An 18,417-nucleotide genomic window follows, 5' to 3' on the forward strand; every position below is an offset into this window, starting at 1 on the left:
TTTCAGCTGGGAACCGTGGCGGTGTGGGGGAGCACAGACTCGAGCCCAGGTGTCTAGCCGCTCCTGGAACACTGGCTCTCGCTCAACGGGTGGCTCCAGGCCGGCCGCCCCAGCCTAGCCCGGAGATTGTGGCTCCACGGTCGCACCCGCCCGGGCACTGTGGGCGGAGGGCTCTAAAGTTAAAGCTTAATTGAGTCTTCTACATCTTCATGGCTAGATCTGGGAGCCCTCCTCAAGTGCTGAGCAGTGCCTCCTGTGTGAGTGCCTTTACTTGTGCCACAGACCCTAACCAAAAGGAGATGGTGGTCTGTTCCTCCTTGGGGGAAGAGGACTAAGAGAGGAGAAGAAACTGGCTTACACATCCTCTCCAGCCCTCGACCAAATCACATCCCCTCCAACCCTCGACCACTACTAAGTCTGAGGTAAGGATTTAAAGGTTAAATGAAACCCTTCCCACTTCTAGGCTAGGGTTATCTGACAAAGACATTAACACTGTGCTAAAGTACTCAATCACCAGCAGGTGGTTACTACAAACAACTAATGATATGTCATTATACTTAAATGCTACCAGACTTTACATTAAGTAAGGTCTCTTTTCATGCATTTGGGAGAAGAGGCCACTAATGACTTCCTATTCATTACCAACATTATTCACTTTTCTCTATCTCTTGGTATGGCCTGGTTATATTAGCAAGCCTTGGTACTTGACAATTTTATTTTGGTGCTTTCTCTCCCTTTTCAGGTTGTACATTCTTTTAAGACTCATAGTAATCATATCATGTTTCCTTTTACAATGAGCTGTTTTTCACTGAATGCTGATTGTCCTGGTGACATTGAGGATGAGGAGGAAGATAAATATAGAATGTGCCCATGGGTGGTATGAAGGCAAAGAAAATATACTATAGTGCATAGCTATAAAAATTTAATTTCCTTTAAAAAATACTGTACAAATATTCAATGTCTTTGTTGTATCCGTTAATTCTACATTTTAGGTTATGATTTGAAAGCTGTGCATTCATATTAATATATCTATCTTGGGATGCAAGCATCTACACATTTAAAATGACAGTTGTTTAAGTTTTACGTCTTTTATGTCAAAAGGCCTAATGACAAACTAATTTGTCGGGAAGGGTCTTTTCAGAATTTCTACAATGTCCCATCAACTTATTCTCACAGTTATGTGACCTTTTTACATCAACAAGAGCATCCTGACTAGGTAGCAGTTGAAAAATCAGTACAAATGTGGGGGTACCTCCACAGCAATACCTCTGCTTTGGGCTGGTGACTTTTCCTTGAACCCTGCAGGTGTGAGCTATTTACTTCTTCTTACCACACAATTTGGAAATATAATTGACCACCTTTTAATTTTTTTCCCCCAAGTTTTCATTTTCCCTGCAGAGACCTGACCTTAGCTTTGAAAATCTATTGTTCCCTGACCAGTTCAGTTTTTTTCAGCTATATTTTTAGAGTTGAGGTAATAGCCTTTCAAATCTTTCCACTCACAGTGTATAGTAATTATGGATGGTTGTGACAGTCCAGAAATAATTCAAATGCAGTTAATGTCAATGGTAAAGGGTAATCTAGGAAGACAAATTTTATTCAGACAATTACAAGTTGGTCCTCCTATTCAGGGTTCATAAAAAATGCACAGGTTTCTCAGTTGAACACAATGAAATCACATTGGTCTTAAATGTGCCCATGTTATGGAAATCAGTATTATTTCATGAAGGTTTTTAAAAATATGTAGATGATATTTAGGCTACAAAATATTTATATCCTGAATGTCTCCCTTTGTAATCTGGTTTTCTATTTATATGGAACCATTTTTTCATTATCACTAGTATAAAAACAAAGATATGAGTTGATGATAGCCATTCTTTCTGGAGTAAGATGAAACTCAGTGTTATTTTAATTTGCATTTCTCAAATGACTAATATGTTCTGGTTCATTTATCTCTAAAAATAAAATTGAAAAAAGAAAACAAAAACAACAACAAACCAAAGATAGTTCAACTCTCTCTTGAAAGTGATAATAAACTCAAAAATTAAAAGAACTGCTCAATTAAGTGAGATAATACAAATTCACTCAGTATCTACATAATCCAGAATTACAGATCATGTCATAAGAACTGATTTAAAATGTCTTGTTTGGTTTGCTTTAGAAAAGTGGCAAAAATAAAGAATTGATCTATATCCCATTGTGTATGGCTCCCTGGAACACACTTGCAACAAGGCCCTGGGATCAACTCCCACTACTGCCTCTCCCCCAAAAAGAGGAAAGAAAAACCCTTATGTCCCTTTGTGTCATTGCCTGTTTTGTAGTCTTGTTTCACATCACTTGCCTACTTTATATTTCCAGGACAACGTGTTTTTTTAATAATACAGGTCAAGTACTATTAGCAGGTCTCTATGAGACCCCCATAGGTGCTGACTCTTGACAGACAGGTGGCTGTGGGATAATGAGGCACACAGATGGGATCACTAGCTAGCTAACCAAAGAGCATCAGGTGATTAAACAACGAAATCTAAAGTCTCCTCCGTGATTTGCCTTAAGTTACTCAATTTCTATCAGCTTTTAAAAGGGAAGCGTAGTTGTCCCTGCTTAGATTTCAGGTTAGTGTGTGATTAAAGGCTGCTGCAGAACAGGGGTCTCTTTTCACTGAGGGGGGCTACTCCATGTGGGGGCCCCTAGGAATGACCATGCTTTTCCACAGTTAACCTGGAGGATGGCAGGGGCAGCTGGAGCAACCCGCTGGTAGGCGCAGGGGAAGTAAGTGAGCGCACAGCAGGCTCCAGGTAGAACTCTTCTGCCAAAGTCACACTAGCACTAGTGGAAGGAAGGGGCAGGAAAAGGCCTTAGGACTGAGAATTCCTAGCACACTCCACCCCCTCACCACCAGCTGCCAACTCTGAGTCTAGTGGCTATCGCACTGGACCAAGAGCCAGGAGATCTGGGTTCTAGCTCTGGATATGCCACTGCTGACTTTTACCCAGGCCATACCATCAAACTCTCCATCTCTATTCCCGGCCCATAAAGTACTGTAGGAATTTCAGTGTACAATTGTATCATTAGAATACAAAATACTATCAAAAGAAACTAACACAAATAGGTCTCAACTCCTTCAAGTATTGCCACAGGGCCCACAAAATCAATCAACTACCACAAACCATCTGTCTGTAACTGTGAATCGCACACGGTGGACCCTGGTGAAAATTTCCCTGAACAGTCCTTAATATTAGTGCTTTCTAAAACTATCAGCTATATGCCTTTCTAACATTTATACATGAACACTATACTTAACACCTAAGACAAAAACATAGTTTTCCATAATAAAAAATAATATCTTTTCTGAATAATTGGGCTCCTCCCTAATGATTGTCATCTAGGGAGTAGAGACTGCCCTATTAAAATCAAAATGCCCTTCTTACGGAGAAATACTTCACATCTGAGGATTTCTTCATATACTTAATACAGGAATTAGGAGCAGTGACAGAACTGACTTCTCCACCTCTTCCTAGGATGTCTGGTTTCCCTATCCTGGTAACGATCTAAAGGAAAGCCTTCCGAGGGAAAGATGTCTAAGGTCACTTAATGTCTTGTTTTTTTTTCCTCTAAAACTAGTAGTCCCAGGAGAAACGGGGCTCTCTGAAATGCAGAGACCAAGGTACTGGGTGCCAATTCACCGCTGACAATTCATCTCAAAATTAATGTCTTTGATCAACACTCTGCTGGTCCTTTTCTCTAAAGATATTTAAATTATAAGTTCTTTTGATTCTTCTAAATATAGAAACCAGAAAATTAATCAATTCTATAGAAGAAATAGTGTAATTATTATGTTCTATTTATATCACTCTAAAGTTCCTCCCATTCTGTTCATATATTAATACATGCATGTATTTTGATATAAAATCGGTGATAGACTCCAGAGTTCCATTTTCTTTTACTGGACTTGATAAACAGGAATGTGCAAGAAACACACAGTTCATACACTGGAAATTTTAAATTGTAGCTTTTGTGAACACTGCCACATTGCTAGTAGAATGGAGTTACTTTTCAATGCCACCTAGAAAATAGGTATATTTGATTCTCATAAGCCTATAAACATTTTTTATTATTTTTGTGACTTTTCTTCCAAAGCATATATATGTGTATATATATATATATATATATATATATATATATATATATATATATATTTCATAGCAAAATCAATTTTGGGAAAGGGATACTTGACCCATGAGGAGTAGGACTACAGGGAAAAAAGCAGAGGAAATTCATTCAAGTCTGTGATAGAACCATATACAAACTAAAATTATAGTTCTCTTGTATATTTTACTGCTTTTCTTGTATATTTTACTGCTTTATCAAGGACAAATAGCACTCCTACCTTAAAAGTGCATGCCCATCAAACTTCTGGAAGTTTAGGGCTTTCTATTCACTGTCAATCAAGGGGTTTTCTTGAACATTCAATTTGCAGGAGGAAGCTGTACAACTCTTTCTCCTTCCAGACTCATGCCTCCCCCTTCCTCCCTTGTCTACCAGGGTCAGTATGAACGCTTTTGCTTTGACTTTGCTAATTCAATAACCGTTGGAGGTAATGAGTAATTTCTAATAATGATGTAACAACTCAGATTTCCATAGCAGTTTATAGTATGTGAGAATATGCGTGACACAAAAACAAAATATTATTCTCTATGTTGCCTTTGTCAGGGAATAAAGATCATTCTTACCTAGACATGGTTTACAATGTGATGTTCTAACAGTAATGGTGAGAGGCAAGACAGAACTTCTAAAGCAAAACCTCACTTGCTCATTCATCCACAACAGTTTTCAAGTAACTTCTATGCCCATAGCATAACCACACGTGCAGTGGGGAAAGCAGGGGCTCTCTTGTATGTCAGGGTACAGTAGATGTTGACACAAATAACTTCAGTACCATGTGGACTTGACACATGCCATGAAAACAATGACAATGAACTAAGCATGCAGAACAGACAAGTCATCTGCCTGGAAGGATGGGAGGAGAAAACATTTAGCTAGGTCTTAAGGAATGATAAGCCTTAGCCTCATGGGAACAGCCTATGCAGAGAACAGAGGCAGGAGGTGCAAAAAAGAGGATGTGGGCTCTGCAGTTAGGTCAACAGAAAGGACCATGAATGGGTTAGTGGGTGGTAATGCTGCAAAGGAAGGCTGCGGTTGGATCAGGGAAGGCCATACATTTCTAACCAAGGATTAGAAGACTTGAGGCGTGGGAAGGATGGACGGAGGAAGCAGGGATGAACCAGCATTCATACTGTGGCACAGATGAGGGGCAACAATGGCTCAGCAGTGACGGCAGAGGGGAAATTGGGCTGTGGTGTCATGGGATTTAGTGACTTGAACATATTAAACATCTGAATGGTGTTTAGGAAAAGGAAATTATAAAATTGGTTTTATGTAGAAAGTTTAGGATTTTCTCTACTGGTCTAATTTTATAACTGGTACTGAAAACTTCTAGGTAACATCATCTTTCATGATGGACACTCATCCTCCAATTCTAGTTTAGAGAAAACTCACTCCAAAGAAAAATTACTTATATTTGTAAGTTACTGTTCTTATAGCACTGTGCCCAAATTTTATTTTTATTTTTGGTTTTTTTCTGGTACTGGTAATCGAACTCACAACCTTGCACTTGCCAGGCAGGTGCTGTGCCACTGAGCTAAATCCCCAGCCCCCTCCTGTGCCCAAATTTTATTTATTTATTTTTTTTTGTGGTTTTTCTCCGGTACCAGGAACCGAACTCACGACCTTGCGCTTGCCAGGCAGGCGCTTTTGCCGCTGAGCTAAATCCCCAGCCCTGTGCCCAAATTTTAAATTAAGGAGAGGAAAGCTTCACTTCTATTTTTCAAAATGAAATTTATTTCCAAAACACAGTGTTACAAAGTGGCCCTTTGTAGATAATTTGTTGCTTTCTCTGTAGTTCTTTGTATTTTCATTTTATATTTCTAATGGAGTGATGGGCTTGCACTCACTGGGAATGGAAATCGATCCTCTGAGTCACTGCCAGACATTTGCAACTAAGACTTGCAATACCAACAGTTGCTCTGGATTTCAAATCACTCAAGCAAATACAGAACGCAGTTGAGCTCTGGGTAATGACTTGGGAAAGGAAATGAGGAAGACAAGGAAAAAATGTGTAAAGACCACGTTTTTTGGTGAGGTATTCACATAAGATTCCCAGCCTCAGATTGGGTAGCTGACATACAAAGAATTTATTTTATTACAAATAGAACTCAGCCATGTAGGAGGATGTTAAAAAAATTTAAACAAACACTCAATTGCTTCTTGGCCTTTTGGCTAAAGTCAAGTGTAAATGAAGACTCATGTCAATGACTAGCGGAAACGGGTGCTTACCTGAAAAATCGAGCGCACACACTCCTCTCTGATGTTGGCCTTTCAACAGTGACAGGCATTTCAGGGTTTGTGTGTCCCACACATGGATAGCAGCATCTCTTCCCACCTTAAATAAAAGGATGAGCGTTAACTATTTATGAATTATAATAATAATTTGGCTGCACAGGGTATTATTATACTATATCATCCCATATTATTTGGGAGTGGGAAGAGTAGTGGACATAATCTGGTCCAAGCTTGTGATTTTCCAGATGAAGAAATGCAGTATTAAGCATATCAGAGCCTGTCATAGCACTGAGCTGGGTTGCAGTGGAGCTGGCTGGCTCATGGCTCCCAGTTAAGGGAATTTTAAGACTTTATTTCAAATTTCCACCGTGCTCCTTTTTTGTCAGTTTTCTCACCTTTCTCCTATCTTCTCAGTGTTACACAAGATCCCACCTCTCACTCAAGAAGTCACCTGCATGTTTCCATGGCACTGTCTACAGAGGTCTTTTGCCCACCTCAATTATTCTACCCATCTCTAGAAGGCATGGCCCTTCCTTTCACCCTGAGAAAAACTGTACAGCTTGACAATCTGTCATTAAGTTGGATCATACAACAAAGAAAATTTTAATAGTAAAGTAGTTTTCCTTCTGGGTATGGCAAAACTAGAGATGAGGCCATACACATAACTGAGCTGAATCCAGGCAACTCCCAGGCACCATCTGTTTATAATACAGACCAAAATATAAGTGCAAGTGAAAAGGCAAAGCAATGATCAATTATTTATAAAAGTCACTAATGCCAGCTAACTTAGAATAAATGGTCTCTAGTTTGCAGTTGGAGGGACAGTGTCGCTTACCTTTTGGGGATTATGATTCTTTTATAAGCAATATAAGAGCTATGGATCTTTTCCCCCAAAATGCACATTTCTTTCATGATCTCTATTTCATCCAGGGATCTCATGAACCCCATTTGAAAATTATCACTTATATGTTAAGTCCGTGTTTAGTTGTCTTATGTTACCCTTTCAAAGAATATCAAAATCTTTTCTTTGAATTTGACATGTAGAGATGAACAATGATTGAACTATTTTCAACTAAAATAAAGGTGAATAAAGATGCAATCTACATATTTGAGGAAAACAGTAAATTGAGAATAGTTTTGATAATTCACTATTTTACTACCAAGGTAATATATCCAAGTTTAATAAATTGTTTATTTATTAAATTGTATTGCTCTCTTTACACTCCAAGATGACTGAATAATTAGAAGGTCTTGGTTTTGAATAGCTTTGCTTCACTGCAGACTCAATTCAAGAGAGAGGCATTCTTTTTTTTTTTTTTTTTGAGACAGGGTCTCGCTATGCAGTTCAGGCTGGCCTTGAGCTCACTTTATAGCCCAGGCTGGTTTCAAACTCGCAAGATCCTCCTGCCTCAGCCTCTCAAGTGCTGGGATTACAGGCATGTGCCACCACACCCGACGAAGATAGAGGCATTCTAAATAACATCTTTGATAATTTAGGTTTTTTTTTTTTTGCAAGATTGCAATATAAAATAAAAAATGAGTCCAAATTCTTACAGCTTCAAATTTTACAAAAATAACTATACTCTAGATATTACAATAGCTTAAAATGCTTATTGATAGTAACACTGAGTAGTGAGGATGTGCTAAGCATGGGCATGCAGGGGTGAGAGACACTGTTGGCCTTTCGTGAGCTGTTCATACCCTATCTAGTTCCACTCAGACCTCACCACTTCAGAGAACCCCTCAGAGGCTCCCAGCAGTGTCAGGGTGCACTGACTGATTCATTATAAAATGACCCCAATGCTGACTGTGTCATTAGCTTCCTGTCCCATGTTCATTTCTACCAAGTATTTCTCAACATGTGCACTCTCTGGCTAGACCAAAGATTCTCTCTGTGGCTCGACCTCCAGTCTTAGGAAAGAGACACACACCTGTCCAGTGGCCACATAGTCCTTCAGTGGGTGGATGGTCAAGCTAAGGATGTCATCATCATGGCCCAGGTACAGCCTCTGGGAGTGTTGTTGCCTGTTGTATACGACAGCAACTGCAGCAATGTGGTAGACCACTTCTCCGGTTTGTGTGTAGAATAGATTGTTTCTGCAGTCATAGGCTCTGTAACTGAAGTACAAGTCCAAGAAACACATGTGGTTGAATGAACAGTAAATGAATAAAACAGTTGTCAGAGACAAAGCAAAGGCATTGATGTGAACACATACAAGTGGGGCCCCCAGTGTCTCCAAAGTTGCACAGGAGAGAAGCACCAAATATGGTAGGAGGCCGTCTCAGGCTATGGGTTGGCTTTTTTTTGATACCAGGAATCAAACTCAGGATCTTGCATTTACCAGGCAGGTGCTGTGCCACTGAGCTATATGCCCGGCTATGGGTTGGCTTTTTAAGAGATGCATGGGCACCGATCATTTTAAAAGGAATCTGTTTCCAGAACTTCAGCAATTGAACATGCTCTTTCTTCAAGTGGACGTGTTGAGAACACACCTGTAGTTACAGAGGCTTCCCTTTCCCATCTCCTATTTCACAAGGCTCGCCTCCCTCTTTAGGAGTGACAGAGGTGGAGTCTACAGTCACAGGAAATTAAATTCAATTTATTGAATTTAAAAGACTTTTTTTTCTTGCAGAAGGCATGATACAATGACAAAAGACTAACGCATAAAAATATATGTAAACATAAAGTTTTATGGGAGAATTAAAATGGATATAAGAGCCTAAGTAGGAATATGGATAATATAAAATGTTCTGCTGTGGTAGAAGCATAAGTATATGTACTTTAAAAACTGATAATAGTGAGGATGAAACATTTATGGCATTTAGGTTTCACTAGCTTCATTTAAATGACTGATGTATTTTTAACCCATCAGATATATTTTTCTCAACCATTCAAACTTACATTGAAAACTTTAGGCATCAACTTTAAATGTACAAAGGTAGATATAATTTTATGGAACTCTAAAGGAACTGGAGAATATGTATGTGAGGTACATATCTGAAGAAGACACTGCAGGGCAGGGCCAGGAGCTCAGGGGCCCAGGAAAATGCAGTGGAGATGGTGGTGAGCAACAGTGAGCAGCAGGCACAGCCACCAACATAGAGCCAGAGGACAACTCAGGGTCTAGAGGCAGGTGTGCTGCGAAGGCCACAGCATGCTGTCCGAGAAGACTGGACAGAGAATCACAGTGATAACAGTCACAGTTCTGAGAACAAACTGGAGAGAAAAGTATTGAAAAGAGGGATCCTCTGGAAGCTAACAACAGGCTGGTGACAAGCTTAGCAGAGGTGAGAAGAATCAGAGGGGCCCTAGGACAGGTCACCCACCCGTGTATGAACTGGAGCTTCAGGCTATCCTCAGGGGCCTTCTCCCGTTTGAGGAAGGGCATTGCATGGTTTTTCTCCTTACTTTGCTGCTTTAGCTGAGGTAGGTCTTCTTTGTAAACCTTAAAGTACAAAAAAAATTCGCTAAGATTCTTCACAGGTTTCAAACATCAGCATCTTGACGTTGTTGGAAGACATTTGTCGCCTCAACATAAGGCCTAAGGTCAAATATTACTTTCTCTCAATGAGCAAAACTAGCATGAAATATTCCTTAGTAACTAGGATTCTGGATACCCCCCTTAATTTGTTATTATTTTCTTAGGTGATTTGTACCCAGAAAATATTATTAGGTTGATATATTAACACATGAAATTAAATTATAAATGAAACGTATTTGTTTTTTCTAAGGTAAAAAAATCTTTTGATGATGCTGACACTTGCAAGATGTCTTTTTTTTTTCAATTGCTCTCTGGAATTCTCCTTAATTGTCCCATGCATCTTACAGATCAGACTGTGAGATCAGAGTCAAGCTCACTCTCCTGGCATAACCTATAGCCTACAATCTGCTGTGAGAGAATATTTCCTACAGTTTAGTTTAAATTTATACAAAAATCAAAATATTTACCATATTTTATGACTTAAAATCAAGAAATGTCCATTTAACACACTGTAAACAGATTATAATCTACTAATTTCTCATCTTTATGAAGGAAAATCTTCATTTGATCAAACTATATTTGAAATACTGATACATCATGAAATGTTATAATTAAATCCCTGTTTAGGATTTCACCAAAAATCACTTTTAGAAAGCCAGAAGATATTACTGTTGTCTATTTTGTTTGTCTATTATAGATACAATCAAGCAAGCTTTCAAATATAATTACTCATGTAAATTAATAGTACTTTCTTCAAGTATTCACTTATTTACCTTCACATACTGAACTCTAGGGTATTCCTATTGCTGTTTGCTCAGTCTTACCTCTGTGGGCCTCAGTTTCACACCTGTAGAATGGAGTTAAACTTAGCCCTAGCTCAGGAATAATTTAGGAATATTGTGAGCATAAAACAAATACAGGTACGCGGGCATGGTGGCGCATGCCTGTAATCTCAGCACTCGGAGGCTGAGGCAGGAGGATTGTTGCGAGTTTGAGACTAACCTGGGCTACATAGTGAGCTCAAGGCCAGCCTGAACTGCATGGCAAGACCCTGTCTCAAAAAGACAGAAACAAAAAACAAAAAAACAAATGCAGGTGAAAATGTAGGAAATAAGATGCTAGGGAGATTATATACGTTCTAGGCATGGGCTCCAATACAGTGATGCCTTCTCATTATTAACATAATTTTATTACATGAAAATATTCCAAATGAACCAAATGGCTATGATTCCTGAATCCTATGTTTGTGTTGCTTACATTTCATTTGTCTTTGATATAAGGGTATATTGGTTATTGTTTGCATGATATTACCACATTAATAATTTTCTTTTTAATCCTTTTCTTTAGTAACTGTACTGTATGCTACATTTACCAATACTTAGTCAAGCTGACTTAATCATGAACTTGACCCAAACCATAAATTTGCACTAATCCAGTTTTTTAAACACTGAATCAATGAGTAATGATTTTAGACAGGCAAAAATGTAGCCATTGGAAGAACAGTAAACTCAGTGTTTCTGTAGAAGCAAACTAAGTGGTACATCGAATGTGTGCATTAGAGAGAAGCCCACACCAGCATTCTTATTCTAACACAACAGCAGTGTGGAAGTGGACAAGAGATTTAAACTCTTAGGGTAAGATCTGGCCCATAGAGACATTCAATGTGTGGCAGCTGCTACAGGCCTAGAGGGTACATTTCCTTGAACAACACTGACAGCTGAAAGATATAAAATCTGACATCTTATTCACTCCATGCTCATGCATAGAACCTACTTCACATACCTTACAAATGACAGAGAAAACAGAAGACCTGTGGTTATCACCACAGCAAGGTGTTGTGTGTCCAGTTTCTTCTGAAGGGTTATTTTAACGCTCACTGATTAGTGGTACAATGAAATGTCAACTGGGTGCAACTGACCAACTTTTGACTACAGACAATTTCTTACTAGAGAGAGAATGCACATGCTAATTGGTCTTTTACTTTAATTACGTGGATTATGGTTGCCTCTGTTCAGAGAGAAATGAGGAGAACGGGTCACATGAAAACTACCGTCCTTGAAGATACCCAACCTGAAATCATAAACTTTAATTATGGAGAGAGACAGAGAGAGAAGGAGGGGGGCGAGGGAGAGAGACAGGGAGGGAGGGTAGAAAAAGAGAGAAGAGAGGAGGTTAAGGGAAAGGAGGGGAGGGGACAGAGCACAGAAGACAGAGACAGAGGTGAGGTGGGACAAGACAAAAGAGGAGAGAGAGAAAAACTGTAGCTTATATGTACATTTTTCTATACACTGGGTAGAGAAAATCACAGTAGGAAGCAAAAAGCCAAAGTGCTAGAGGTTCAGTTTTGGAATTTTGCGACTATCTTCCACTTATTTTTTTTAATGATATGATTAAGTGAATGCTTTAACTTTTAATCTGTATTCAAAGGCCAAAAAATGGGCATTTTTTTTCTTGTTTTTGTCTTAATTTTCTCCTGCTGTAGCACCATCCACTTCCAGTGCAATGTCCAAAGCCAACAAACTCTAGGTTCTGGCTATGCGTTTTCATTGCTCTCTGGTTACTAACCTGACGGTCATAATTGATTTGGGTTTCTTGCTCAATATCAGAGTCCAACTCAGGCACATCAGATAAATCTGAATCAGATTCTTCACTGTAGGAATCAGTGCCACCTTCTGCAAAAATATAGACCATAAAAAACAAGCAAAAATTCCAGGGCTCTAAATAGTTAAAAATATTATTTAAAGTATATTCTTCTGTCCTAGTAAAGTGAATCAAAAATGATCACGCCATTGTTTTCATTTAATATAGATTCTTAAAAACATATTTTTCATCTTTTGGCTAAATCCAGCCCCTCCGCTTGACCCCAGGAGCATTAACAAACTAGCACAATTTTTCCCCAGGCAGACAGAACATAATCTACTCTTCTATTAGATGGTAGGATCCTTGGGTTTTATGCCTTCCTTTGAGAAACATAAAAAGTGCGGTTTTCACCAAAGAGAAAGTGGGGGCAAAAGGAAATCTAACCACTTACTTCAGCAAAGCTCCTCTTTTATCCCAGCAAGTGCTGATAATTGCAACAGTCGAAACCTCTGCAGTACCTGTCTAAGGACACAGTTACTGCAGTTGTTCACTTGACTACCTGCTCGTGTCTGCTGACACCACAGTGGAGGTAAATAAAAAGACTACACAGCCACTGAACTTGAACACATGGGCCCCAATTGCAGACTATTCTTTAAACCCCATTCTCGGGGCAACTTCCATTCCCAAGGTTACCCTGTCACCCACCTCCCTGCCTAAGCAGGCTCACTGTTCATTATAACTGTCTTAAGCAGGCTGATATATTTGCTTCCATGCTATCTTTAAAGTTTAATTTTTCATGCAAACTTTAAATTTTCAACTTGCATTTGGAACAAGCAAAATCTTTTGAAGGAAATTATTTAACTGATCATATTAATCTCAAAAGTTTGCTTTTTCTTTTAATTTAAAATTTATTATAGTAAGGAATTTTTCTTTTCCTCTAGCATAGATACTAGAATAACCTTTGAAATATTCCTTGAAATATAAACAGACATTGAAAAGTTATGACTTGTTTTACCCTGGGGTGCAGTTTCAAGCATATCGTTGCTGACACTTTCTGGGATAAACCTCCACTGGAAAACCGAGTGGTCAGCCCCTCCTGTGCTTAACACCCACTGAAAGTCATGGGACCAGCGGACGTTTGTGACATGTGCAGAATGGCCCACATACTTTCTGAATTTGGCTCCTGTAAAGATTATTTTTTAAAAAGATTAGTTACGCCAAAAAAAATTCATTAGTTAAGAAAGCACATTCCTATTTAAATTAGTAAACTCTTTAAATGTGTTGGAAAATTATTTTTAGTCTTACAGTACTATACCAAATAAATAAATGCTCTACAAGTTATCTCAAATATTTCATTATGTATTAATCTGAGGGAGGGTCTTGAAATTTAAGCTCTACAGCCAAAAAATATATCTGAACCTGTTCCAAAGAACACTTTACTGCTTCACTGATTCTGAAAATAAATGATCAACAATGAACATCTTACACATTCTTATTTACATGCAAAATAAAACAGGTAATCCTTTACAAAAGGAAACAGAAAACAATTCTGGAAATCAAAGTCAAACTGTTATTTGGGGTCATGTAGACATCCAACTGCAGGAATGATTTAAAACTGGTTGCTTCACTCAGTAAACTTCAGCCCTGGGTGGTGAATGCAATAGGGAAAACTATTCAAAGTTATGTTTATGGTTGAACTATTGCAATAAAGCCTCCAGAGTATGCTCAGAACACAGCAGTATAAAAAAATACATGGTGTAACAAGCAGGGTCCATCTTCTGTGGAGACTGAGAAATCCACAGACCATGGGAGATTTCACAAGGTCAGCAAACACCAATCCCCATTTGAAAGCCCTTCTACCTACAGCAGTTCTTCTAATGAAACCCTGTTAAGAGGAGGGAGAGCAATCTGTTCAGTCATTACATGTGAAATCCAAATGCCCACTGGAGATGTAATGACTTTAATTTACACAAAGGTGAAAATGACTACAACCTGTCTCTTTCTCCTGAGCATGTCTGACCAAGTAAGCCCAGTTTTTCTGTCTCACCACCAGTGAGAAGGGGAATCCTACTGCAGAAGGGAAAGAATGCACTGGGTCTCAAAGCAAGCTTGTCTATTCCAAAGAGTTGCTTAAATAAATTTTGGCAATAAAATGCAACTAATCTAAATTAGAGGCAGTTGGAAATGCTGACTTACAGTAAATAAGGAACAGGGTATATTCTTCCTGTATCAGAGTAGATCCTGAAGTGTGCTGCTCTGACTTTCACACCCTTCTCAAGGATCATTTAACCTGTCTCTTCAGAGTGACTTAAAATTATGTCCAAGAGTTTTTCATATAAATCAAATTGAGGAGAATTTGGCAAAAGTGAAAGTGTGTGACACCCAGGAGGAGGGTACTGAAGGCATTGCATTTTCCTCCTTGCTATCTTTCTTCTATGTCATAAGAACACTAAGCAGTCTATGGAGAAGCTCCTCATGTAACAAGGAACTGAAGCCTCCTGCTAAGTGCCACGTGAGAGAGGAAATCCCAAGTCTGATCTCAGTCCAGCCTACAGATGACTGCAACCTCATGAGCACCTTTGAACTTGAACTACCCAACTAAGCTGCTCATGAGTTCCTGAATGTCCCCCAAGAAACTGTAAGATCATAAATATTTTTCATTTAGCAGTTAAGCTGCTAAATTTGGGGGAAGAGTTATTACACAGAAATAAATAATACAGCCTTGGCTGGCTGGAACTTCAACTTGCTAAAGCACATGACATTAATATTACCTTAACTTTCTGATCCTATTTCCTATCCTCTCTTTCTCAGCCACTTACTCCACTCTAGCAGGCCTGACACAATCTGCCCCTAAGCCTCGGATGTGCTGTCTTCTCTCTCTGGAATGCTCTTTCCCTGGAGGTCTGAATGGCTGCTTCCCTCATCTCCTTAACGTTTCTAGTCAAATGAAACCCTGACATGAGGCCCTCTTTGAGCACTTATTTAAAATAGTGACACTGCTGCCTCAGCCCAGTATCCTCTATCCCCAACATTTGCTTTATTTTCTTCACATCACTTTCACCATCAGACATAGTTATTGACTTGTTCCTTCAGGAGAACAAAAGCTTCACAAGGGCAGAGATTTGTCTTTGCTTTATTTATTGACATATCTCCATCCTCTAGAACAACACTTGATATTTATCAACAAGTGACATATCTCCATCCTCTAGAACAACACTTGATATTTATCAAACAAGTGAAAGCCTTATCCCTCTCTCCCAGGGCTTCCCTTAGACAAGATTTCCCTTTGTTCTTTGCATCACTAGGACTACTCAGGCCTTGCCTCTCAGCTCGCCTCCATCACCCTTTCTTTCCATGGCTTCAAAAACTGTCATTGTGCCCATGACTGCCAAACTTCCTCTCCAGCCCTGAGCTCTCTCCTGGGAGGGCTGATGACCCATGCACCTGGTTCACTTTGATGTCTAACAGGGGCCTCAAACCTGTCATGGCCAAAACAGGTTAACAGGCTCCCTTTCCCCTTCCACTCTCTTATCTCCATGAAATAGTCAATCTTGTTTTTTTCTTGCTTTCCCATCTCTGTAAATGCTGCTTCCTTCATCTGATTGCTAAAGCCTAAAACTTAGGAATCATCCTCAGTGATTCTCCCCACTATTCCTACTCCAATTTAGCAATGAGGTTTAGCTCTATCTTGAAATTGATCCCTAAGTGAATCACCTCTCTTTGCAACTCTTGCTAGTCACAACTTCTCTCAGGGAGGTTCTTGCAAAATAGCCCCTCTTCTTGAAGACTGCCTGTGCCTAACCTATTTTATATAATATCAAAGTGCTCTTTTAAAGATTCAAATTACTCATGTCAACCCTCCACATAGGTCCCTCTGTAGTTTTTCCTTGCACACTTCTAATAGGGGCTATGAGGCCCTTTGTGATACAGATCTTGCTGCCCTCTCCAACATCAGGATCTACACATTGGTCCCCTCATTCACTGCGTTCTCACCCTTTTGTCCCCTGCTCAACATCAAGCCCAACCAAGCTATAGTGAAGGCTGACACCTCTGCTCCAAGGCCCCAAGTTTCACAACACAGGTCCATAATATCCAGGATGCTTATTATGGGATGTAGTGGTCCAAATCTATATATGTGAGTGGGTTCATATGTAAAAGATGGAAGGGAATACACAGGTAAAATGTGAGCCTTAGGGACTGGTACATGTCATGGGCAAAACTTTGCATTTAACTTCATGTCAGTGTCTGTGCATTGATCAAATAGGATGTAGTCTAATGGCTGCAGGACACTCTCAGTATTAATTCTAATTATTTACAGATTTGAAAACTGTCAAAATAAGAAAAACAAATTCATATAATTTCATTAACTATGGAACACTTTTATGTAATTACTGTGCAACAGAATACAAATGCACACTTAATCTCAAATGCATCAAATTAGCTTGATTGTGAATTTTATTTAATCACAATGGAAGACTATAAAGCTTGCTCAGTCTTCCACGCTTGCTCATGGTCATGAGCCTCTGTATGTCTTTTAATGGTTCAAAACTTGGGAAAGAGTTCACATCTGTGCTTTACTTGAACTGCTATGGATCCCAGCTGAAACTCAGGGAGAGAGCCAGTTATTTCCCATCTACTTCCTGGGGGCAGAGCGGGTGACCAAGGACCCCACTGCCATTACAGACTGAGTCTCTGCCCTCCGTGCACCCATGCCAGACAGGAGGCCCTCACTCAGAAGCCCCAGGGACTGCTCTCACTGGGGTGTGTGTGCGGCCCATCCCTGAATGTGCCCTATGCTGAGTGAGCGAGTGCTCCAAGCAGCAGTCCAAGTCCGAGCTTTACTTGCACCTGGACCCCCTAGGGGGTCGCAGGCATGGGCATTCTGAGATTGCTGCCTGTCCGGTCTGCATCTGGTTCTTGTATGTGTGCTGAACAGACTGGAAACATGGAAGCAGATGGTTCACAAACTGTTGACTGTGCAGTTTGTGTCTGGGTTTTGCCTGTACCCTGAACTGCCTGGGGACATAGGTACATGGGACTGGGATTGTCACATGAGTGCAACCCGAGTCTGGGATGTGCACGTGTGCTGAACTGCAAGGGGACGCTGGATCAGACGGTCTGCCATCAGCTGACACCAACACCTGCGTCTGAGACCTCGGATAACTAGATACGAATTAACAACTTCTGGAAAACCCCAGACTAAGTAGTGCTTCTCAGGGATCACTGAGGGGCAAACCTGACTAACAGGAAAACTAGGGACACTAGTGGCCTTTGCTGAGCAGCCATTCAAGAGGGAAACTGAGCTTTCTGCATCCGGTAGCAAACATGACAAAATGAAGGACTAAAACACATCCCAGAACTTCACCCCACTCAGAACAAGGCCAGGAGACCTCAACACAGGAGAACTTGGTAAACACATGAAATAGCTGAAATGATTGCAATAGAAGTACAGAAACAACTCTATAAGGCCATAAAAGGGATAAGATCAGAAATAATCTCTCAGGCAAAAAATGAAATGCCAATAATAATGAAGGAATGGCTCAAAATGTCTGAAGAAGAAACATATAAGAAAATACATGAAGAAAGGCAATGGACAGAAGAATTAAATGAAAAATATAGAAAGGACTTAGAAGGCATGAACCAGATTTGAAGAGACTTCCAGGAAAACAAAGCTGCCACTGAAGGCTATCAAAACCCCCTGAATGAAGCTGAAGATAGAACCTCAGACTTTGAAGACAGCATGGCAGCTAGCGACCGTGAAAGAAAGGACCTTGTAAAATCAACACGGATCCAGGAAAAGTCAATTCAACAGCTGCAAGATGAGGCAAAGAGGAATAATGTATGACTTATAGCAGTCAATGAAACAGCAGGAGGGAACACAACTGACATTAAAAGATTATCTGCAGAAATAATAGCAGAAAATTTCCCAAGTAGGGAAACAGAACCTGATATACAG

At 39.8% G+C, this 18,417-nt stretch overlaps 1 protein-coding gene across 6 annotated transcripts in view; it reads right to left on the minus strand.

Moving 5' to 3' along the window:
- Eml6 (echinoderm microtubule associated protein like 6) overlaps nucleotides 1-18,417 on the minus strand; it is a 336,360-nt gene that overhangs the window by 114,537 nt on the left and 203,406 nt on the right. For all 6 annotated transcript variants that reach the window (XR_001234170.1, XM_013514625.1, XM_013514624.1 and 3 more), the window contains exons 11-15: nucleotides 13,477-13,644; nucleotides 12,447-12,553; nucleotides 9,727-9,845; nucleotides 8,331-8,517; nucleotides 6,394-6,499 (exon numbers count right to left, since the gene is read on the minus strand). Coding sequence is in view for 5 of the 6 variants with exons in the window: in XM_013514625.1 (XP_013370079.1) it covers nucleotides 6,394-6,499; nucleotides 8,331-8,517; nucleotides 9,727-9,845; nucleotides 12,447-12,553; nucleotides 13,477-13,644 (687 nt within the window). In the remaining variant the exon portion in view is untranslated. The remainder of the gene's footprint in view (nucleotides 1-6,393; nucleotides 6,500-8,330; nucleotides 8,518-9,726; nucleotides 9,846-12,446; nucleotides 12,554-13,476; nucleotides 13,645-18,417) is intronic.

The sequence above is a fragment of the Chinchilla lanigera genome, unplaced genomic scaffold (genome assembly GCF_000276665.1).
Source record: "Chinchilla lanigera isolate Chin_1 unplaced genomic scaffold, ChiLan1.0 scaffold00023, whole genome shotgun sequence".
NCBI lineage: Eukaryota > Metazoa > Chordata > Mammalia > Rodentia > Chinchillidae > Chinchilla > Chinchilla lanigera.